Raw genomic sequence first — 19,378 nt, forward strand, 5'->3', positions numbered from 1 at the left:
GGCACTGCTCTAGGCAGGGAAAGGAGACAGCGAAGTCTCTATTCTCCTGGACTTGTCACTTGCATGAGACAACAATAAACAAAAATCCATTAGGTATAAGGAAGTATCAGTAAGAAATATCAAGCAGGTAGAAACTTGAAAGAGAAAGCCATTTTTAGACAGGTTGGTGGAGGAAGGCAGCTCTGACAATATATTGAGCAATGGAGGCCTGGTATGAGGGGCCACACCATGCAGTTATGGAGGAAGCACGAGAACAAAGCCCTGAGGTGGGATCGACAGGGGAGAACATGTCAGAAGGGAATAGAGGGAACGGGGAAAACATGGTAAGGCGGCTCCTAAATTCTGCTGCACATTAGAGTCCCTGGAGATCCTTGCCACACATCCTTAATTAATTAATTAGCATGAGGTTTGACCTGGGCATCAGGGTTTTTAAAAAGGCCCCAAATAATTCTAACACGCAGCAAATTTTGGGAACCACTGTAATAGATGAAAACAGAAGTGAGTTACCAGATCATGTCAGGCCCTCAACAGGACGCTGGAGTATTCTTTGAGATGGAAAGCCAGAGCGGAGGTTTGACCTCACTGGCTACTGTGCAGGGAAGAGATCAAAAGGGGCGAGAATGGATGTGGTTGTTCCAGCATGGCATCCACTGAGATAATGCAGGTACTGATGGTGTGATGGCAGCAGCAATAGAGATAGAGTGGTTTCTTCACAATCGGGTTTTCTGATGCCTTGTAAACCAAGGCATTGGAAAAGCTCAGAGTAGAGCAGAGACAAAGGCCAACTGATAGACAAAGAGGTGGTTTCAGAACCACCTAGCACTCTACTTGGTTTCTAGCCTCCTCTCCCCGAAACTTTGTTGAGATAATAAGATATGTATTGGTGTTTGAGTCTCTAGATAAAGATATCAAGATTTAGATTTCCATATACACAAATGTGTATGTACATATGGATATGTTTGTGTGTGTGTATATATACAGGTAAGTATTCAAGATTAAATATATTGCTAAAAGAATTGAAGAATGCACAGACCACCACAAATATGTTACCTCTGAAGGTTAAGGAAGCAGCTAAGAAGACTTTTACATTTTACTATTAACTACTTCTTAATTCTTTTATCTTTTACAATAAGTACTTCTCTGTGTACTACTCATGAAAATTTTGATAAGTCAGAATGAGGAGACAGCCTCTGAGCCTTGGTTTCTCCCAGTCCAAAGCTTGTAAGAAGTTAGCTCTACTTCAAGCACTTAAGACTCAATCAACATTGAGAAACCCTCCTCCATGCCAAGGCTGACTCAGGGGCTGGTACAGCAATGAGCAGCACAGACCTGGGTACAAGGCTGGGAGGAGGCCAGCCCACGGCAGAGGAGTGAGTGCACAGCATATTTCCCTATAGCTGGGAAGGCAACAAATCAACCTCAAGGCCTGCTGGGGCTCCCCAGGAAAAGGCACCTGTGAGCTGGATCTTAGTATCTGAGGGAATCAACCAGTCAAAGCTGGGATAGGAAGAATTCAAAGCACAGACAGGTGGCATGGTATCACTAAAATACAAAGCCCAAAGCAGAAAGTGAGGGTTGGGAGGCTTGCATGTGGTAGCGAGGGACCTCCACGTCATCCTGCAATCGTTTCTGAGTCTGCTGGCAAGGTGTTTCAAAACTTTTCAAAGGAAAATGTTTTCAGGCAGGACCTACTCTTAGCAGCTCAACAGGCACTCCTATGTCCTCCTGTCTTGTACACACCACTGCTCCTGTACTTGTTTGAGGATGTACCCCGAAGTGGTGAGCCCTGAGAGCTCCAGCAGGGCCTTGGCCAGAATTGCTGGCATTAACAGATTTGTGACGAAAGCAGATTTGAGGGGGATGAAGCCAGAAGGTGAGAGACCGTTCAGGAGATTATTTCAATAATCCAGGTCAGAACTCTTAAGAGTTCAAACCTGGGCAGTGCTGGTGGGGATGGAGCCAGGAGATTGAGTCAAGAACCTTTCTTGAGGTAGCGAAGGGTATCTGGGAAGGAGAAGCTCCAAGCAATTACAATACCTTCTTCCCACCCAGAGGAAACTTCATTTCCCCTCAAAAAATAGGGAATGCAGGATCCTAGATTTCCCCTCAAAAAATAGGGAATGTAGGATTGTAGGAGTTGCACTGTTTGCCTCAAGGCACTGAAATCCTCCTGCCCCAATCCTAAATGTACCGCCCGGCCCCGCCCCCAAATCAAGCATTTTAATTTACCTTGAGCTTTAAACTGCAGAGCTTCACCTGCAGCCTCACCACTGGGGTCCATATGATATCGGTTAGCCTTTTCTTGTAATACGGCATCAAAATTCTCCTGTGCAATTCGCCTTGCTGCCATGTTTCTCCAACCTATAGTGAAAGGGAAAATAAAAACACTAAAAATGACAACTAATGCTTACAGAGCCTGCTATTTCACCTAATCCTCAAAGTAATGAGGTAATAATTCACAAGCCAGCACGGTAATTCAGAGAGAGGTTGGATTATTTTATGGGGCTTCTGCTCTCACACTCACAGGTGTGTGTTGGTTGATAAAAGCAAGGTAAGCATGGTCATCTTGGACAAGTTACTTAGCTTCTCTGAGCCCATTTCCTCAGAATCTCTTAAAAGAAGCTCTGTGAAAGCAGTACTTAACTGAAGCACACATAACTGAACATAAGTTTAGGGGAATGGGAACACAACCCCTGCACATGGTAGTTAGGAAAGATGTTATTGTTCTCTTTTCCCACAAAGGGCCAAGAAGCTCTGAGAACTGACCTCCCCTCTGAGGGAAGCTTCTCAACTAGTGAGTGGAGGAATCCCCTGAATAGTGACAATGAGCTAGTGACAGAGTTGTAAAGAAAAGGACTCCCATGATCTCATGTACTTCTTGCAACAACCCAGTAAAAAAGTGGGTCCTGCTACAAATGACATTAAACAGAAGAGCAAATGGGAGTCTCAGGCTATGTGACCCACCCAAGGTTAGCCAGCTTGGACTGGAATATGGCAAACAGGGCACTGGTATTGGGGATAAAGTTCTGAAGATTAAGTAGAAAGACGTAGAAAGACTGAGAAAGAGCGACACTGAGGAATCCAGTGACAGCCAGTCCTTAATCATCAAGATATTCCTTCCAACTTGAAATCTCCAATCTAAGATCCAAGCCTGGTCCTACCTTAGTCTTCCTTATAGCGATCACCCCCTTTCTATCCTTGGGCCCTCTTCCTAGGGCTCCCCTTGTTCTCTCCTGGCAAAGGGCAATCTCTCTGGGACAGGTGGCCGGAAAACAAATCAAGAGACCTAACCTTTCTATGCCTCCGTTTCCCCATCTATAGAATGGGCAGCGAACGGTAGGGGCTGCTGTAGGGAACGAACCCGTTAAAAAGAGCAAAAGGCCCGATACAGACCCCGGCCCCCGGGATCGCCTCACAAGAAGAACCACTCCAGGTTCGGGTAGAATGAATGAGCGAGGGAACGAATGAACCTCTTTGGGCGCGGCCCGCCTGCCTTCTGGTCTCCGAGGACGAAGAAAAGGGGGCGTCGGGATCGGGAGGCCGCAGACGGCCCCTCGCGCCAACCCGGCCGGGGCGCGGCCGCCGCGCAGTCCGAGGGCCGAGCCAGCAGCGCAACCGCGGGGACGCGGGGCCCCCAGGGGCCGAGCCCCAGTCCCTTACCCTGGGGCCCTCCCACCGACGACGCCCGTGCCCGGGCCTCACCCCAAGCCCTCTGCGCGCGGAGCCGCCCCCGCCGCCGCCTCAAGACACCTCAGCCGCCGCCGCCGCGCGCGAGGCGGGGACATGCAAATGAGCCAACGGTCTCCGCAGCGCCGCGCAGGCGCACGCCGCCGCGGAGCCCTGGTGCTTGGGCACAGGCTGTCGCCGCGCCCTCTTGCGCAGGCGCACTGCCCGTTCCTTCAGGGCGGACTCGCCTGAGAAATATTTTCTTGCCGGAGGCGGTGACAACAGAGAACAGCCCGGAAAAAGCGGCAGAGACGCCGCCGTTGCGTACTTATTGGCTCTCCTGGCTTTACCTGCGCTCGCGGTCACCCTAAATCACTCAGGGTGCGGTTCGCCTAGCTGAGGGAGGCTAGGCGAGCGGCGCAAGCGCGCCTGCGCGCCTACGGCGGCCGGAAGGGGCCTGAGGTGGCGCCGCCGGTGACAGACGCGAGCCCCACCCTTTCCCACGTGGCCGCGAAAACCGGGTGAGAAGCGGCAGCCGCCGAGATCTCTCGCGCGCGGGGCGGGGAGTGGGCGCCTCGGGATTGGGCTGGTAACTATGGGCCGTCCAGGGACTTGCGTTTGGGGGAATGAAAGAGTCGCAGAATCCTCCCGGGGACAAAATCCTCCATGTCACTGGCCTCCGCTTTCTTTTTATTTATTTTTGTTATTCATTCGGTACCTGCGTACTGACTGAATCCCTGTTTTGTCCCCAGCCCTGCCCTAGAAAGTGGGGAGAAGGTAGTGAACAAAATGGACTGGGCCCAGCTCTCTTGGAGGTTTGATTTCGTTGGGAATGAGGCTAGACAGTACAAACAAATAAATGAACCACGTCGCTCCAGGTAGAGATAATATTCAAAGATGGAAGGAGAGCTGGGGCTGCTTTAACCAGAGTGATTATGAAGGATGTCCCTTGGATAGCTGAGAAGGTTGAGAAAGAAGCAGGGAAGCACAGGTGAGGAGGACTAGGCAGGAAAAGCGCTTGTTAAGAAGACTGGTTTCTGTTTTGAGAGGGTTGGGACGGCCACTGCATGATTTTTAGCAGGTGACTAAGGTGGTCTCTATGGTGCATAGATGTGCAGGGCGTGGCAGAGAGGAAGCAGGCAAGGCCACCCATGGGGGGGACGGTGCCCGAGTTGATGAAATGTGGCGGGTGGAGGAAGATGAGAAATTATTCAAAGTCCCCGATGTTTCAGCGCACCATTTTCTTGATGAGCAGAATCCTGGCCGTCTTGCTAATTCCCTTCTTTCCCCTCAACACATTGAACCCATCATGGTGGCTGCTAATTTCTCCCCTCTCCTGGCTTCGTCTCTTCCCCAGGTGGCTCTCAGGATGACCATCCTCAGACCATCTTTTTTATGCAGTCTAGTTAGATGTATGCTTTCATACCCCCACTCAGCATCATGCCAGACCTAGGAGATCCCAAAGGACTATAGGGGTGGTCCCAGAGCCAGACACTGATCTCCCTAGCTCAGGGAGCTCAGGGAACTCAGGGCTGGATAGAGGGAGGTTTATGGGGCAGGATGGAGGGTGCTGAGCAAGGCCAGAGAGCACAGGCTCTATCTGAGTGGCCAGGGAAGCTACCCAGGAGGAGGCAGCCTGGAAGTGCTGACAGAAGCTCCTCAAAGGACCCACCCAGGTAGAGGAAAGGTGTTAATGAGGCAGGTTTGCATGATGGCCAGGCCTCTTACTGCCTGTATGACTTCTGGCAGGTTCTTTCTGAGTTTCAGATTCCTCATCTGTAAAGTAGGCATAATAGTAATTCCCTTTATAAGACCCTGCCTCTGTGACAGAATGACCACTCACTGTTTGGGTCCGAAGCACAGCCAGGTGTGATGGAAGCAACACCAGGTGACAGAGCCAGGAGCAGAGTCCCTCCAGTGGCACCAGCTCAGTAGTTTCTGTCTCTCTGAGCTAGCATGGAACACCCCACCATCGCCAGCCTGGACTCTCCACTGAGAAACTTTCAAAACAGAAAATCCTTAATATTGTTTTCCACCTTTGACCTTGAAAACCCTTAGCAACTCCTAAACAGCCTCCCTGTTCTGGGACAGAAAGGAGTGGGGAACTATTTGCAAGGGAGCAAGGTGGGCTGTTTGATTCCCTTAGCTCCCCACCTTCACAAATAAACGGGCCATATTACCTCCTAAGCACAAAGGAAAGGAACAATTCAGTAATGTTTATTGAGCTTTTGCTCTATGCCAAATCCTGTTCTAAGTGCTTTTTAGGAATTAACTGGTCAAATTTTCACTATAGTCCTATGAGGTAAATTCTGTTTTTATTATCTCTGTCACCCATGAAGGAATTGATGAACAGTAAGGTTAAGTGGAAGGCCTGAGATTTGAGTTCCCCTGTGGGCGGTTGGTCCCAGAACCTGTCCTCCTGTCCTCCTGTGTTTGCACAGACATAGATGGAATATTCACATCCTGTGCTACTTATGTAAAGAGTGTGGGCTAGAGTGGCCTATTTCTCACATGGCCCAAATTTGCACTCAGATTTTGCTACATTCCTGTACTGCTGTCCTAGTACCCCCATAACCTTTGTCCCCCTAACACCCTTTGTGTGTTGTGTGATTTTGGAATGGACCCAGGACCTAAAAAAGACATTGTTTTAAAAGACCGTATAGGACAATTGAGGAAGTTGATCGGGGACCATACATTAGAAAATAACATCAGTGTTAAATTAACTTCCCTGAGTTAAATTTCAGGCGTGTCCATCTGCCCTCAATTTCCTATAAACTGGTCATTAGCTCAAAAATTGTGTTTAGTATGGTAGCCCCCATTACCTGTGGCTGTTTACATTAAAATGAAGTAAAAATACACGTTCAGTTCTTCAGTCACACTAGCTACATTTCAACTCCTCAATCCCACATGGATGGCACAGATGCATAACACTGTTGTTGCAAGAGTTTTATTGAATGTGTGGTCAGATTCAAATCTGAGGTTTTGGCAAGATGACTTCACAGGTGCATTGCATTCTGGTCAGGAGATAAGTGGTGTTGGGTTTCTCTTTCAATAACATGAAATCATGCAGTCATGCAGTGAACACAGGTACTGTTCACCTGATGTCTGATTCACCATTAGTTTTGCACCTCGTGGTTTTGGCACCTGCAGGGATTATTGTCTAGATCTGTCCTGTTTGGTCAATTAGATGAAATTCATCTACAGGGCAGAACTTGCCCTCATCATCTCTATATAACCTGGTACCAGCTTGTGTGAGGGAAGCAGGGTAAATGCTAGATTCTTTACCTGCCACTCTTTAGAATGAGCTGGGTTTGTTTTAGTAATATGAATGCACAGATTTTGATTTTGATATCGATTTTTTTTTTTTTTACATGCTCACTTATTCCATCTTAGCTAATGGGCACCCTTTAGGGTTTGCTCCTGAGTCCTTTTACGGGACTCAGTAGTCTTTAGAAGATTCCTTGCATCCTGCTCTCACAAGATGCTCCAGGTTCCTCTGGCCCATTTCCTGTCCAGATCTGGAACCAGCCAGTCCTCCAGGAGCCCTGGTTATGGTATTTAGAGTCCACAGTTAGTGTTTAGGGTGCCCATTGCTGCTGTGTTATCATTTTTTCTAGGCACTTTCAGTTGATAAGAAAATTGTGGGGGGTTTTTTGTTTGCTTAAGAGAATATAATGAGTCTGTGTTGATACTTTCAATTCAAATTTAGGAATTCGAATTTGTTCTTCTTATACTTTTACGCTGGTTCCTAATGACATAAACATTGTTACCTATTTACTACATCTATGATAGTTTGAGAATAACATTACTAATATTTCCAATAGCACGATTACTGGAAACTGTTTAAAATTATCTTTTGTATTTCATACTACCCTTAGCGTATATTCCAGTAAGACTGTACAATGATATCACTGTGTTTTAATATCACATGAGGTGATCTGATAGATGCAGATACACTGTTAAACTCATAGGCTTCATTTTATCTTGCTTTTTAGTAATTGTTTTTATTTTTATTTTGGTATATATTGGTTTTTTTCTTTTCCTAACCACATAAAGCATTTACTTGAGTTCCAAATTCAAACCTGTAAAACAAGGTACATTCAGAGAGAACAATCCAGCTTCTATTCCTTTTCCTTACCACCTTTATTTATTCTTTTTACCTCCCCTTACAGGTAAGTATTTCCATTAGTTTTTGAATTATCCTTCCTTCTTATTTACTTATTGTTATTAATTTTATTTCAAAATTTTATTAGTATAACTATACTATTGTGACATCTTATGTAATTATGTAATTATATAATAAAGTAACATGTAATTACATATAGTATAGTATAATATATAATTATGTAACATGACTATATTATAGAATTACATATAATACTATTTATTTTATATAATGTTATAGTAAACCATAATACTATTAAGATATTTTATTTTTATTACAATTTTTTAATATTATTATAAGGAAATACGTTATATTAACAGTACCCTGTCTTATAAAATGTAGTAAACTACCTCTCCTCTTTTGCACTTTTAGAAGCTCTAGGGATGTTGGGCTATCACCCTATCATATGATCCAAGTTGTAAGAATTTTTCCAGGGTGGGTCATACAGCTTCAGCCCCAGTAGATCCTCCTTAAATTGTGGCCAGACTCCCAGCTTCCCTCCTGCCCTCAATGAAGCTTTCTTCTCACCTTAACTTTTTAGCTCAGGAGCATCTGTCAGGCGCCTGCAGCACCACATGGGAGGGACGAAGATGGCCTCCAAGCACATCACCCAGGAGACTTTCGATGCAGCTGTTCGTGAGAACATTGAGGAGTTTGAGATGGGGCCAGAGGAGGCAGTTAAAGAGGCCGTAGAGCAGTTCGAATCACAAGGTAATGTGGCGTGGCTCTGTCCTAGTGCTGGTTCGACTGTTGTCCTGACAGTTCCCTCTGCTCCATGGCTTTTAATGTGCAAGAGTGCTGTCCTGTTGTGGCTCTCTCTCACCTGATGTGGCAGCCCTGGGCCCCTTTACCTCTCCGCACACTGCTCCAGGCAGGCTGGCCACCTGCTCCCACTTTGCTGGCACCCACCTTCTACTTGCCTGGACCTTACCCAGACATTTACAGGGCTGTATCCTTCTAGGTGGGTCTCATTTTAATTGTCACTTCCTTCTTGACTCCCCCACCCTCCCCACAGGGGTTGATATGAGCAACATTATAAAGATGGCGCCCAAAGTCTCTGCAGATGGACCCCAGGAGCCCTCACATGCCATCCTGCAGGTAGGAGGGGGCAGCCTATGTGGGCAGGGCTGATCTTACACACGTGTTTCTATATACATCACCTTGTAACAGTCTGTCAGGGGCACCTTTACCCTGGTTCCCAGAGGGCAGATGCAAGCTCTATAGGTCAGGGCCTGCCCAGCATGTGCAGACAGGCCTGAATTTGCAGCCAGGGCTCCCTGAGTCCACATCCAGGGCCTCAAGGGTGGGCAGCACTCATGATTGTCCCTGGTGTTAGGAGCTCTGGGGTAGAGGGCACCACGGAGGAGCCTCTCTTTGGCCTTTCTACTGCTGAGTTTGCTCAGAGGGAGTAGGATCATAGTAAGACTGTCACCTATTGAGCACTGACTGTTTACTGGCACATTGCATCCTGTCCCCTTAGCATTTAAACTGGCCTGTAGAGCAGGTAGTGTTGTCCCTGAATTACTGATGGGGAAACAGAGGCTCAGAGCCTGCCCTTGCTCTCCAGTGACCCAACCAAGAAAGATACAGCTCATAGAGGTTAAGACTTTTCATTAAGGTCATCTATCAAACAGTGGTAAGCTGTTGGTAAAACAGCAGAAGCTTCTAGTGTTTATTGAGAATAGGTTTTGGGCTCACTTCTGTGCAAGGTGCTTTTCTTGTGCTATTAGTTATTCTCTCAAATACACTTGCAAGGTTGGGATTATTATCCCCATTTTACAGATGAGGAAATCTAGATCCAAAGAGAATAAGATGACTCTCCTGGCAGTGAGGGAGCGTAATAATGAAAGAGGAAGTTGAAGGAGACAGCCCTGGGTATGATCCCAGCTCTAAGTCAGGGTGCTTACTTCTCCTTGTCATCAGGGTCCCCACCATCTCCTGCCTTTCAGAGGTTTTATGAAATCATCTGATTCTTTTGCTGCTAAGGTTGAATGTATTTTTAAATGAGCTTGTCTTGTGGCCATTTTTCTGTTGAGTGGTTCATTTTTTTTTTTTACTGATTTGTAGATGCCCTTTATATATAAAAGATATCAGTAACAGTGGTCTCTAGCAATTATTGAGTACTTCTGAAGTGCTCTGCATTGTGGTAAGTGTTTAAAATGAGTTATCTCAACCTGTGATTAGCCTATTTTGCTGATCAAGAATCTGAAGCTTCTCAAGAATAAATAATTCACTTATGGTCACAGCCAATGAGGAGCAAAGCTGGGACCTAGGCCCAGGTCCCTCTTTCAGGGAAGCCAAGCTCAGAGAATAGCTCAGCTGTCTTCTACCAGCAGTATAGGAAACTCCTTGTTTGTTTATAGCTTTTGCTCTTTTATTCTTCTTAATTTCACTTTTAAATTTTTATTTTATTTTTGTCTATGGCCATGCCACCCTGAACAAGCCTGATCCCATCTGATCTCGAAAGCTAAGTAGGGTTGGGCCTGGTTAGTACTTGGGAGACCACTTAAGAAGACCAGGTGCTGTAGGCGTAAAAAAGAAAAAATAAGAGATAGTAAGTTGACAAGGTTCTTGCAGTCTGTGAGGTCAACCAAGGGTTGCTTCGCCTAAAAAATGATAATAATAATAATAGTAATAATTATTATTATATAAGTAAATAGATAATAAATTTTATTTTTCATTAGAGAAAAACATGAATATGTTTTTAGCATAAAAGATTCAAGCAATACTCAAGCATGTATAGTAAAATCTGAAAGTCTCTGTTCTGTACATTCCACCAGCCTCCTTCTTACCCTTCCCCGGGGATAGTGTCACACACATTGGTGTTCACATCTCCCAGCCCTGTTCCTACCTTACAACTGAACCAACCCCTTCTCATATGCCCATGGCACTGTTGACCTTTGCTTGTTTGTCTCAATTCTGATGCACAAAAAGTGCTTATCTGTGGAGGGGAAAAAATACAACTCAGTGACGCCTTTTGAAATGAATCTAATAGAGTTATGAAGTTTGTTGCAAACAGATTTATAGAAATAAAACCAAGATGAAGTGTTGAAACTCTGAGTAGAAAGTGAGCCTGGCCAGTTTTATATGTGGGAAGTTGCAAAATAACAGCTGCTCGTCACAGAGAGAATGACCCTAGGATCGGTAAACAAAGCCCTGTCACCAAGCGGAGTTGTCACAGGTGGAACACAGCTGGCTCTGCCACATCCACATTAGCAATTGTTCTCTGCTCAGCTAGCCTGCTGAGTGTCTGGTTGCAGGGAGTACCTAGCAACCATGAAGACAACAGATCAAAAAGAGATTTCTCATAAATCTTTTTGATGTGCAAATATTGGTGGTTTCTTATCCTCTCTCATCTAACTAAACATAGAGTAATTATAACTCCAGTACTGTGCGTTCTCAATGGCATTTGTGTCATATGCTTTCCAAGTTTCTTGCAGGGTTCCTGCTAAAATGCCACAACTTCCGTTTGTTTGTTTGTTTGTTTGTTTGTTTTTATGGTAAGATAGTCAACATAAAACCTATCATTCTAACCATTTCTACGTACACAGTTCAGTGGCATTAAGTACATTCACATCATTGTACAGCCATCACCACCATTCATGTTTAGGATTCTTTTATCTTTCCAAAATGAAATTGTCTCCATTAAACACTAACTCCCTTTCCCAGCTTCCCCAGCTCTTGGCACCCACCATCTACTTTCTGTCTCTATGAATCTGACTACTCTAGGGACTACATATAAGTAGAATCACATAGTACTTATACTTTTATGACTGGCTTATTTCACTGAGCATAATGTCCTCAAGTTCATCCATGTTGTAGCATATGTCAGAATTTTTTCCTTTTTATGGCTGAGTAATATTCCATTGTATGGATGAACCACATTTTATTAATTTATCAATTGATGGTCACTTGGGTTGCTTCCACCTTTTGTCTATTTTAAATAATGCTGCGCTGCACAAGGATATACAAGCTTCTCTTTGAGACTCCGCTTTCATTTCTTTTGCGTATATACCCAGAAGTGGGTTTGCTAGATCATATGGTAACTACTATTTTCCAAAGAAGCTGCACCATTTCACATTCCACCATCAATGAACAAGGGCTTCAGTTCTCCACATCCCTGTCAACACGTGTTATTTTGTTATTTCGATAGTAGCTACCTTGAAGGCTATGATGGTATCTTATGATTTTGATTTGTGTTTCCCTGGTGATTAGTGATGAGCACATTTTCCTGTGGTCATTGGCCATTCTTCTTTAGGGAAATGCCTATTCAAGTCACTGCTCTGGTTTTAACCTATTCTTTAATATTCAGTTTCATTGTAACATATACTCATTTAAGTCTACAACTTTAGCTCAGTGAGGGTTTGCTAACAGGCATTCTCACCTTTCAGGGTAGTCAAGCAAAATCAAAGGCCTTTGGGCTGATGGTGTTTGTAAAATCACCCTCACTGGGTGGGGTGCAGATTCACTTTGGGTTCCTGCTAATCAAGCCCTGAGGTCATGGAGTTGAATAGCAGCTTGACTTGTCTGTACTATTCATATTGTTTTTTCTCATCATTATTTTTTTCCCCAAGGTCTTAGAGTTGAATTTGAGTGAATCAACAGTGTGGTTTTATTTGGCAGATGCTCAGTAAATATCAGTGGAATGAATGAGAGAGACAAATAGGAGACATGTGGTGTGAGCAGATCTGGTGAAGGCAGCTTTTGTCTTCTTTGGAGAGCTGGCCATTGGAGAGTGTGTTGGTTAGTTTGGCCACGTAATAAGCAACCCAAAAATTAGCCATTTCATTGTTTCTTAGGGTTACACTGGGTTGACTGAGCTCAGCTGGATGGTTCTCCAGTTAGTCTTGCGTGAGGCTTCAAATGAAGTGGCAACCAGGGCCAGAATGATTCATATCTCTGCACTCATGTGTATGGCCCCTTGACAGGGACACTAAGAGGTCTGGGCCTTTCCCTTTATGTGGCCTTTGAATCTCCTAGAAGCATAGGTGTGGGAGCTGCCACCTTTGGTACTGGCCTCACAGACCTTCTGGTGCAGGCCCAAAGCCCAGAGGTGGGATCCTACAGAGGTGCAGCACTGTTGCTGTGGCCCTCTTTGGGCAGAGCTGACAAGGAGGTTTCTCTTGTGTTCCCTAGGCCCTGGACAACCTGCAGGAGTCTGTGGCCTGCTCTCACCCCCAGGAGATATCAGCACACCTTGCCCGCTTTTGCGAGCAGTGCAAGCAGAATAAGGCCTGCCGCTTTCTGGCAGCCCAGAAGGGTGCCTACCCCATCCTCCTCGCCGCCTGGAAGTTGGCTGCAGCGGGTGACCAGGGCCTTCTGCTCCAGGCCCTCAACGCCCTGTCAGCCCTGATAGACAGCCAGCCCGATCTCCTGGACACCCAGGGCCTAAAGCTGCTGGTGGCCACACTGGCCCAGAACACCGACGTGACAGATCTAATCTGCTCTGGGATCCGCTGTGTACGCCACGCCTGTCTGAAACATGAGCAGAATCGGCAGAGCCTGGTGAAGGCTGGTGTGCTGCCCCTGCTGACTGGCGCCATCACCCGGCATGGCCACTGTGCTGATGTGGTCAAGGAGGCCTGCTGGGCCCTCCGCATCATGACCTTTGATGATGACATCCGTGTGCCCTTCGGCCATGCCCATGATCATGCCAAGATGATTGTGCAGGAGAACAGAGGCTTGAAGGTGCTCATTGATGCTGCCAAAGGTAAGAGAGCAAGAGTAAGTTAGGGCTTAGGACTGCTTCAGGCATGCTTGGCTCCAGGCTCCACTTGACTTTCTTAGCTTTGTCTTACCTACATGGCAGCCTTTGTAGAACAATATTCTTACTCCTAGTTGTCCTAGGAGAGGTCCAGGCCAGCAATCATTGGGCAAGACCAAGTCCTGTGTCTATGTCTGAAGCCATTTGGGGAGGAGGCTTGGCTCTGTCCAACCACAGATTGAGAGTAGGGTAAGGAGAGCTCCCCAAAGGGAAAAATAAAGATGTTTCTCGAAGATGGGGGAAGTGTTGCCAGCACTCACTGTGACCAGTCCCAGATGGCAGTTTACACTTTGGGTGACACTTGGCCACAAATTCTTATTCACGTATATGTTTTTGACTTGGGTGAAAATTAGATCTCAAAGCACCAGCCCCCTGTTCATTGCACCCACCAGAAAAGGCCTGACTGGGATTCAATACACAGAATAGGCTAGAATGAGTTCCCTTTCCTAGGCTGCTTGTGGCTCTGGCTCCATGGCCAGACTTGTGTGCAGGTTGCCGGCCCTGTCTGCCAGGGACATGGGCCTGCCTCATTCTCCCCTCCTCAACCCCAGAGAGGGTTTCCAGTTGCACTTAGAAAGGTCATTCCCACTCCAAGATCGTAAAAATAGTCTTGGATGTTTTATTATAGCACTATTAACAGTTTTCTTTTTTTAGGTGATACCATCAGTTGGTCTGGAATTTATCTGGGGTGTAGTAAGTTGCTGAGTGGGGAGCAGGGCCCCTCTCTTGTCTTCCCCAGCAGCCAGCAGAGGGCACTACAGGTTCAGGCAGCCCCTGGTATTCACTGGTGCTCTACTGGTACAGTCAGCCACCAGGCCAAGGCAGAGGGTAGAGCAAGATTTGCACCAGAACCTCTAGCTCTGAGTCAGAGCTGTCCTCTGCCCCCTTCTTATTTCCACAGTGCCTCTCCTTCCCTCTCCACAGCGTTCCCTGACAACCCCAGTGTCTTGAGTGAGCTCTGCAGCACCTTGTCCCGCCTGGCTGTCCGCAATGAGTTCTGCCAGGAGGTCGTCGACCTTGGGGGCCTCAGTATCCTGGTGGCCCTGCTGGCCAACTGCAGTGACCACCAGGTGGGTATCCAGAGCCCTCTTAGAGTGCGAAATCCCCTTTGCCTGGGTTTTGATTTGACATTTTTCTCCATACTTGGGGAAGGCTCAGGCCTCCCAAGGAACTTTACGCTTTGGGCCCCTGACAGCCATACAAGCCTGAGTCAGAACACACTGACCCTGTCTGCTGACCCCAGAACCAAAGTGTGGTTTCTGCTTCTCATTGATCCATGGGTCAGGAGAAAAGTTTGGGGACAGACAAACCCATCCACCCTCTCTTACTGGCCTTTAGCACCTTCGTATTTTCTACTAGGAGTAGGAGAAGCGGGAGTGGGTGTCATTGGGCCTGGCCCGGACCCTAGCTCAGCTGTGTGAGGCTTGTATGAGGCCCACCCTTTGCTGCCTGAGTTTCTCCATCTGTATAAGAGGGCGGGGACCCCTATCCATCATTCCTTCATTTAGCAGTCACTTGTCAACCCCCTCTTCACATGCCTGATCTAGGTCTGGGGAACCTGGCCTGTGGCAGCAATAGTGCTGCTCCTGACCCCAGCCAGTAACATCAGCCAGGCTTCTGTGCAGGTGGCAGAAAACTGAATTTGAACTAGCTTAAGCAGGTGAGGGAAAGCAATTTGTACCTAGACAGTTGGAGATGGAGGCTCACTTGGTCCCCCACCTCTCTCACTGTTCTGCCCTTCACTGGAGCAGTTAGCAGTCCCAGCAGCATCTGGCTGGCTCTCCTCAGCCTAAGTCAGCCATTGCCCATCCTGGGCCTGCAGCTGTGGGCAGGGGGACCTGCTGTTCTGATTGCTGGCCTGAGTCAATGCCCCCTCTATGCGTGGGAGGAGGAGTGTCAAAGTTCTCCCAATGTATGACCTGGATACAAGTGACCTGAACCTCAGGGTCCATGTCCTCTGCCACCCCTGCCTTCTCTATACAGTGAGTAGTAACCCTGTTATTATATGCCAACTGTGCACCCCAGGGTGGCTCCAGCTGTTGTTCAAGTAGTGGAACAGCCCCAGACCCTCCACAACACAGCAACCAAGCAGCTAGCTCCTGGTACAGCAGGAGGGGGACCAGCCAGGGGTGACCACCTCGTGCCCTCCATGCAGGACCTCGTGAAGCAGGTGCTGAGTGCCCTGCGGGCCATCGCAGGCAATGATGATGTGAAGGATGCCATCATCCGTGCCGGTGGGACAGAGTCCATTGTGGCCACCATGACCCGGCACTTGGCTAGCCCTCAGGTACCACCTGTATCTGTGTGACGCTCTTTCCATTTCCTCAAGTGGAGGTGAGGGAGAAGTGGGGGTCAGGAGAATGGGTGTGTGGGGTGAGAGTGAATGATGTTTTCGTCATCCTTGTACCATTCCTGTTATTACTGAACCCTTACATACTTGGACTGACACAGTCATCCCTATGACCCACCCTGCAGGTATGTGAGCAGAGCTGCGCAGCCCTATGCGTCCTGGCTTTGCGCAAGCCAGAGAACAGCCGGGTCATCGTGGAGGGCGGTGGGGCTCAAGCTGCACTGGAGGCCATGAAGGCACACCCACAGGAGGCTGGCGTGCAGGTGGGCATTGGGGAAGTAGGGGCAGGAGACTGGTCGGGGCCAGACAGAAGCCATCCTCATCGTGGCCCAATACTTGCAGATTCTTCTTTTCAATCCCTGTAGTCCTGCAACTATATCCCATCCTCCAGAGTGTACTATCTCTGCTCTTCTGCTCTTCCTGCATTTGATCTTTCCTAACAAGCCCTTTGTAGAGATCTGGGGAGAAGGAGGGGTGAGGGAGAACAGATGGGGCTCTGCTGGGGTTTGGGGTAGTTCCAGCCCTGCCTTGGACTGCTGTCCACGCCTCACTGGGGAGTAGGCAGAGCTGAACTGTAGATGGGGCCATAAGCAAACCCTGGTCTGAAACCCATGCTCCTCCCTACAGCCCTGGGCTCTCCCACCTCCTACTCTTGCGCTCCCCCACCCCCCCAGCACTGGGGCCTCCTCATGGGCCTTAGATACAACAGGCTCTGGGCCCATTGTGGTCTTCACTCTCTTGGTCCCTCCTCCAAGATGCCATACCCTTGTTTGGCCCATCACCTTGTGGCCTCCCAACCACTCTGGCCGGGAGCCCCTCCCACCTCACCTGCTCCTCATCTGCTTTCCTGCTGGTGGTGGATGCCTTGTTGTGGGGCTTCTAGACACCCACACATATTAGATATGCAGGGTTGCAAATGTTGACTGAAGGAGTACCAGTGTAATTGAAGGATGGGCCCTGTGTACTCCCCTTTTCCCCACTGTTTTGCTGCCCTCCTCCCCTGGGGCCCATGCCAGAGTCTATGAGACTGAGGATCCACACCTGAGGGATCAACCTCACCTGCCAAGCTTTGGCCGTCCTGAAGTTTGGTGTCCTCACCTGGGAGATGGGGATTAGTTTGCCTCCATACCTGCTGAGAACATGAAGTGAAGAGATGCCTCTGGCCTGATGAGTCACAGTATAGAACCTGAAGAATGCTGGCTATGATCATCATTGACTGATTGTGTTATGAGGAGGACCCCTAGGTTAGAGTGGGCCCCACCCCAGGGCTCCACTCACCTACTTATAGCCGTCACCTGCTTTCCCTTCCAGAAACAGGCCTGCATGCTGATCCGAAACCTGGTATCCCGCAGCCAAGCATTCTCACAGCCTATCCTGGAACTAGGGGCGGAGGCGCTCATTGCACAAGCCCGTGCCACCCACCAAGACTGCGAGGACGTGGCCAAAGCTGCCCTGAGGGACCTGGGCTGCCGCATTGAACTCCGAGAGCTGTGGACTGGCCAAAAGGGCAACTTGGCACCATGACCCAGCTTTGGTCTGGGCCGAGAGTCTGGGTGAGTCGAGTGGCTCAGGAAATAGGGAGCTCAATGCATGTCCTGCCCTTCCCCGATTCCTCCCCTCACTTAATGAGAGGTATTTAATGACAGGCGTGGAAAGGGAGCACTCCCTTGTAGTGAGGGCTCTATACTAGGTCCTTTGTTCCTCTTATTAGCTGACAGTGAGATGGGGCCATTTCCTAAGCCCTTTCCTACCAGAAGGGCCTTCTCAGTGTTCCTTGGAGCAAAGAGCTATCTGAAATTTGGCATCTACACTGGCCAATGGCAGAGTGGGGCAGGAATCCTGCTCCTCTCCCTTGAAGTCCATTCTGGCCCTGCTCCTATTTTTTTCATATTTGAAATGGGTCACAGATACCTAGCTCTGCTGGCCAGAGGGCAGGGACTGAGGCTGATTCACCTCTGGGGCCCCAGGCCAGCCAGTGGTGCCTGTTAATAAAGGACTGTTGGCTGAATGATTGAGGGATGTCTTCTGTGGCACTGCGGAGGGGCTGCAGCCAGTGGCCTCAGAGAATGGGAGGGGTGGTTGTTCGGATAGGCCATGGGGTCGCTGAGGAAAGCAGAACGGTTTTGAGAACAGCTGGAATATAGGATCCAGTGTTACCCTCAGACAGCCTGTTGGGGTCACGATCGCATGAACTAAGGGTCTGTGGGTGCCAAGTTTGTTATTCCCAAGCCTGCATTGCCTTGGGGTGCTGGAGAGCTCAGCATCCTGCCTCCACTCAGCTATGGGCCCTTCAGCAAGTGATGTAACTTTTCTGAACCTTGATTCGATTCTCCATAAAACAGGGAATGTGGGGAGGGGTAGAGGCCTCCCCTCCCACCCCCAGTGTTAGAGTAGACTGGGATATGCAAGGTGCCCAGTTGTCCTAGCTTCACCTCAACCCCGGGAGGACTCTCCTGCACTCTCCCTCCTGGCTACATTGAGGTCCTTGCTTGCTGGGTGGCTTGGGCAGCCCCCTTTCCCTCTCTGAACCTCAGTTTCCCCATCTGTAGGGTGGACATCACTGTTGCTGCCCCCAATGCCCACTCTACCCACCAAGTGTTCTGGTGGTCCCTAGGCAGCTGTGCCTGGCAGACCCCAACTCTCCTCTGCAGTCACTTGGAGGGTATGTTGTGGTCACCCGACCGCTCATGCATTTTGCGTTGCCCCTTCAACGTCAAAACAACTTGAGATTTCTGGTGGGCTCCAGGCACCATACCCTACCCCTCTAGCCTGCACCTCAGAGTTCCTTTCCTCTCTCAGAGCCCCCACCCCACTGATGGTCATTCACTTCCCCTAGCCTGCGGAGGGCTCCAATTCTACCCTTGACGTCAATGCAACCCCTTTTCCCAGAAGGCTCCTGGCTTCCATGGAAATTGGCTAGCTGACGCACATAGCTGTGGAGGCACTACGCTGGCCCTACCTCCCTGTGGTGTCTAAGTCTTTTTTGCCCCCAGCTGGGTGAGCCTTGCCAGCTCAATGGGGCTGACATGAACCTCTGCCCTAGTCATTCTGTCCTGACCCCCATCACCATGTACTTGGCCAGGGTGCAAAAGAAGGATCCCTGCCTATGCCTGGCTGCCCTGACTTTGACTTCTGAGTTGGCCACATTTGTAACCTTGGGTAGTCTTCAGGCCCTGTGAGCCTCATGTTTCTTTATATGTCACATGGGAGGTAGGTGCTGCCAGCCAGTTTCTGAGGAACCCTAAAATGCCCAGCTCTGTTCTTAATCTGCCCATGACTCCCCATTGCCCTCCCCGTAAAACCAAACTGTCCTCCAGGCCCTGCCCACTTCCCACCCTTATCTTTCCCATGCTGCCTTTTAATCACGGTTCCAGCCACAACAGTCTCCCCCACCTCAGGGCCTTTGCACATGCTGTGCCCTCTATTTGGAGCA

The 19,378-nt window shown here is 48.5% G+C and overlaps 2 protein-coding genes and 1 pseudogene across 23 annotated transcripts in view; 2 read left to right on the plus strand and 1 right to left on the minus strand.

Annotated features, from left to right (window-relative positions):
• SUGP2 (SURP and G-patch domain containing 2) overlaps positions 1-4,110 on the minus strand; it is a 23,911-nt gene extending 19,801 nt beyond the window's left edge. For 11 of the 19 annotated variants that reach the window (XR_004955039.1, XR_001595275.2, XM_016132386.2 and 8 more), the window contains exons 1-2: positions 3,703-3,812; positions 2,230-2,361 (exon numbers count right to left, since the gene is read on the minus strand). Coding sequence is in view for 17 of the 19 variants with exons in the window: in XM_016132386.2 (XP_015987872.2) it covers positions 2,230-2,350 (121 nt within the window). In the remaining 2 variants the exon portion in view is untranslated. The other 8 variants (XM_016132375.2, XM_016132374.2, XM_016132377.2 and 5 more) reach the window with 8 other exon arrangements.
• On the plus strand, positions 4,051-17,953 carry ARMC6 (armadillo repeat containing 6). Of its 4 annotated transcripts, none has more exons than XM_016132392.2 (8): positions 4,051-4,187; positions 8,373-8,542; positions 8,847-8,929; positions 12,968-13,541; positions 14,520-14,665; positions 15,751-15,882; positions 16,071-16,208; positions 17,257-17,469. In XM_016132392.2, exons 2-8 carry the CDS (start codon positions 8,407-8,409, stop codon positions 17,467-17,469), a joined length of 1,422 nt encoding a protein of 473 aa, XP_015987878.1. In that variant the 5' UTR covers positions 4,051-4,187; positions 8,373-8,406. The 4 variants fall into 4 exon arrangements, with proteins under 4 accessions (XP_015987878.1, XP_036090270.1, XP_036090268.1 ...); XM_036234375.1 differs by lacking the exon at positions 4,051-4,187 and adding an exon at positions 4,236-4,255; XM_036234377.1 differs by lacking the exon at positions 15,751-15,882 and having other exon boundaries at positions 17,257-17,953.
• LOC118612581 lies at positions 10,248-10,362 on the plus strand (annotated as a pseudogene).
• Positions 17,954-19,378: the final 1,425 nt, after the last annotated feature.

This window comes from Rousettus aegyptiacus, unplaced genomic scaffold (assembly GCF_014176215.1).
Source record: "Rousettus aegyptiacus isolate mRouAeg1 unplaced genomic scaffold, mRouAeg1.p scaffold_m13_p_16, whole genome shotgun sequence".
NCBI classification, from domain to species: Eukaryota; Metazoa; Chordata; class Mammalia; order Chiroptera; family Pteropodidae; genus Rousettus; species Rousettus aegyptiacus.